The 3,653-nt window shown below is 37.5% G+C and overlaps 1 protein-coding gene across 1 annotated transcript; it reads right to left on the reverse strand.

Moving 5' to 3' along the window:
• Positions 1-303: 303 nt before the first annotated feature.
• Positions 304-2,606, reverse strand: LOC111475532 (histone-lysine N-methyltransferase EHMT2-like). Its single transcript, XM_023119903.1, has 5 exons — positions 2,442-2,606; positions 2,273-2,335; positions 1,996-2,166; positions 986-1,117; positions 304-491 (listed from the first exon to the last, which is right to left on the reverse strand). The coding sequence occupies exons 1-5, from the start codon at positions 2,470-2,472 to the stop codon at positions 319-321; spliced, it is 570 nt and encodes a 189-aa protein (XP_022975671.1). The 5' UTR covers positions 2,473-2,606; the 3' UTR covers positions 304-318.
• Between the last annotated feature and the right edge of the window lie 1,047 nt (positions 2,607-3,653).

Genomic DNA, 3,653 nt, shown 5'->3' on the forward strand with positions numbered 1-3,653 from the left:
TGTGTGTGTGTGTGTGTGTGTGTGTGTGTGTGTGTGTGTGTGTGTGTGTGTGTGTGTGTGTGTAAAGGATCGATACTTCTCTCGACAGTTAAATCATTACTGGCCTCCCAAAAATAGAGATCAATTCATAAAGAAATCTTAAGGGAAGATTACAACTTTACAAATATTGTTCTATGAATATTATGCCAAAGTTAAAACACAAGAATTAACAAAGCAACACTTTCATCAAAAAAAACTTTCCAATTAGAACGAAATCAAATAAGAGGCCTCAAGTACACAAGAAACTTCAATCAATTATATATTTAAGAATAAGAAATCTCAGAATGGAGATAAAATTGTGAGCTTATATACATTAGCGTGGTGCTCAAGGAGCAGTTTTACAACTTCCTGTTGGGCATGACCAGCAGCCCAAATCAAAGGGGAGCCGGCATCACTCTGGGAATTAACATCAGGACCTCTTGAAAGTAAAAACTTTAGCAGCTCAATATTTCCTGCATTAGAAATTAGAATTAATAAAAGTTATATGTCGTTCTACAAAATTAGTCCTTACCATTTCTATCTGTTCTAGGCATGGCACGTACATTTGCCAACCCCAATATTTAGTTTGGTTAAGCATCCTCCCTTCCCTCCCACCTAAACCATTAACTCTCACCCCTTTCTAAGCAAGTAATGGAAGAATTTCATATCATATAACAGACACTTGTAGTTGTAACTATTTAAGCAGCCAAGCCACATGATAAATAATCTAGATGTAAGATGTTCAATGATTAAACAAAAATAGTTCCCTTCTAATATCCAGACCTAAGAATTAGATGTACAATGATGCAGAACTAGGTTCCAGCAATACACTCTACTGTTACTCAAATACTTTTTTTCTATTTAGGAACCGCTGCTTAATCAAATCAAAATGCCCAGAACAGAACCCTGTAACCCACTACATGTAGGGGCGTGAGAAGAAAGAAGAAGGATTAAAAAATGAATTTACCAATGCCTGCAGAATGATGAAGAGCTGTGGCCCCTAAGTCACTTGCTATTGCAGGATTAGCACCACTCTCAATAAGGTATCTTGCAGTATCAGTATGTCCTTGTCGAGCAGCATGAAGAAGTGGCGTTTCACCTGTAAAACTCCAAATGAGGTCTAATATTGTAGTACTTGGAGAAAAAAACACAGGACATCATGGTTTCCTTTTTAAGTAAAATGAAGAGCGTCTTGAATTCTTGATGTGAACAATATGATCATACAAATAATTTACATCCTTCATTGAATTTCATACTAGCAAAGGGCAATAAGAATTATACAAGAAAAAAATAATTATACAAGAGTGACACAGACAAAACCAATAGAACTCTATACTCATTAAGAGAGCATTTAGAATATCAAATTAATCTTCTCGTGCTCAACAGTCAAACATTTCTCAACCTGCATCTTGCCTCTATTTGTCAAATGCAAACTACGATGCCTCCTTGATAAGTCTAACGGTAATGAAGTACTCAACCAAGTAAAAACAAATACACTCCACCTAAATCCAAATGCTAACATGGTTTCCAAACTAATCTACGTGTAGCATCAAAACCAGTACCAGGTGCAAATAAGAACTCTTTCTGGGAACTTGTTTCTTCAAGACCAAACTTGGCAGTTCAGTTAATTACCTTGTTTTCTTTGTTAAACAAAATATAGTTAATTCTACAACACGAAAGGTACATCAAAAACACGAATTAGAATCCAACTTCATTGATGTGCAAGTGAAGACAATAAAATAAAAAAATCTATCATGGGCATAAAATGGAATATCAAATTATTTTCAGCATTCCTATAATTAATAATCATACATAAGCCAACTAAATTCCTAAAGAGTTGAACATTAAAGGCAATAGAAAAGATTTAAGAAGATTTATAGTTCAACAATGGCCAACTCTGACGACTAAAACACAATTTCCTTATCTCATAACCCAAATTCCCCCAACAAATAGACAAATAACGGATAATTAACTTGCCATCTTCATCTCTTGTATCAACGTCGAGCTTCAATTCCTCTAGCAGATACTTGCAGACCTCAGTCTTTCCTTCTCTTGCCGCGAAATGAAGTGCTCCTCGCTTATTAGCATCCTTAATGTCAGCCACAGTTCCCGACAATCCCTTCCCATCATCAAGCCTAGCGGCCAAATCTAATTGAACATAACAAAGCATTAAATAAGACGTCGACCAATTTTATAAGAAACATAAAATAATCAAATTCAAGCTGACAAGAACTCGAATAATGAAAAAACTTACTCTTCATGAGATCAATGTTTCCCGTACGAGAGGCGTTGAGAAATTGTTGAACTATCTGCCTCACTGGATAGAATACAAGATTTTGCATTATACAAATTGTTAGCATATAAGCAGAAAAAAGAAGAGGATTAAATGGGAAACAGGGTACAAAAGATGGTGCTAGAAGAACCTGCGAGAGCGTCTGAAGCATCGGGAGCCATGTTGAGGTAGGCTTCTGAGATTGGTTCCTAAAACCCTAGAAGAAGAAAGTGTCACTCTAACGACGACAAAGCAGTATTGCAGTTTGTAGAATTCACTGGCTTGCGCGGTTCTCTTTTTTTTTTCTTCTCATAAATTATGATATTCGTTTCTATTCATTCCCGACTTTCACATTTGTCTTATAAATCACCATAAGAGTCGGGAGCGATTACTCTAAAGACGTTTTCGATAATCCAAAGTTGTGGACTACCCATAGAATTTTGTTCAATAAGAAAACACGTTAGCAATCCGCTCTCTGGTTGAGCTACGAGAGTCGAAGAACATCAATAATTAGTTATTAAACTCTCCATTTTTACAATCAAAGAGACAACCAAAAAAAATGGAGAGACACTCTGTTGTTTGATCTCTGTAGCTAAATTCAAATTCTTAGCTGGAATGAGATTTCAACTCAATACCTTAATTTACAATTTTCTGTTTTACATGTTTTAAATTTTTATATTGAATAAATTTAAACTTTTGATGAGGCCGACGGCTATGCAGTAACCTCTAATATTTACCCGTAGTGAGTTTTGGCTATTGCAAATGGTATTAGAACCAGATAGGTATTAGAACCAGATACAATGTGGTGTGTCTTGGTGTGAGGTCTTAGTGGGTGGTTGTAAGTGTTAGACGAACACGACTCTCCACAATGGTATGATATTGTCCACTTTGAGTGTAAGCTCTCATGGCTTTGCTTTGGGCTTCCCAAAAGGCCTCAATGGAGTTAGTATTCCTCACTTATAAACCCATGATCATTCCCTAAATTAGCCGATGTGGGACTTTCATCATCCAACACCTCCCCTCAAACAAAGCACGCCTCCCCTTAATCGAGGCTCGACTCCTTTGGATCATCCAACACCTCCCCTCGAACAAAGCACGCCTTCCTCACTTATAAACCCATGATCATTCCCTAAATTAGCCGATGTGGGACTTTCATCATCCAACACCTCCCATCGAACAAAGCACGCCTTCCTCACTTATAAACCCATGATCATTCCCTAAATTAGCCGATGTGGGACTTTCATCATCCAACACCTCCCATCGAACAAAGCACGCCTCCCCTTAATCGAGGCTCGACTCCTTTGGATCATCCAACACCTCCCCTCGAACAAAGCACGCCTCCCCTTAATCGAGGCTCGACTCC

The sequence above is a fragment of the Cucurbita maxima genome, unplaced genomic scaffold, assembly GCF_002738345.1.
Source record: "Cucurbita maxima cultivar Rimu unplaced genomic scaffold, Cmax_1.0 Cma_Scf01757, whole genome shotgun sequence".
Classification (NCBI taxonomy): Eukaryota; Viridiplantae; Streptophyta; class Magnoliopsida; order Cucurbitales; family Cucurbitaceae; genus Cucurbita; species Cucurbita maxima.

Excerpts from the sequence above, each read along its gene's own strand:
- LOC111475532 (XM_023119903.1), bottom strand. The coding sequence starts at position 2,472 with ATGGCTCCCGATGCTTCAGACGCTCTCGCAG. Across the intron at positions 2,336-2,441 it reads TGCTTCAGACGCTCTCGCAG|TGAGGCAGATAGTTCAACAA; the intron begins GTTCTTCTAGCA and ends TATTCTATCCAG. Across the intron at positions 1,118-1,995 it reads TGATACAAGAGATGAAGATG|GTGAAACGCCACTTCTTCAT; the intron begins GCAAGTTAATTA and ends GGAGTTTTACAG.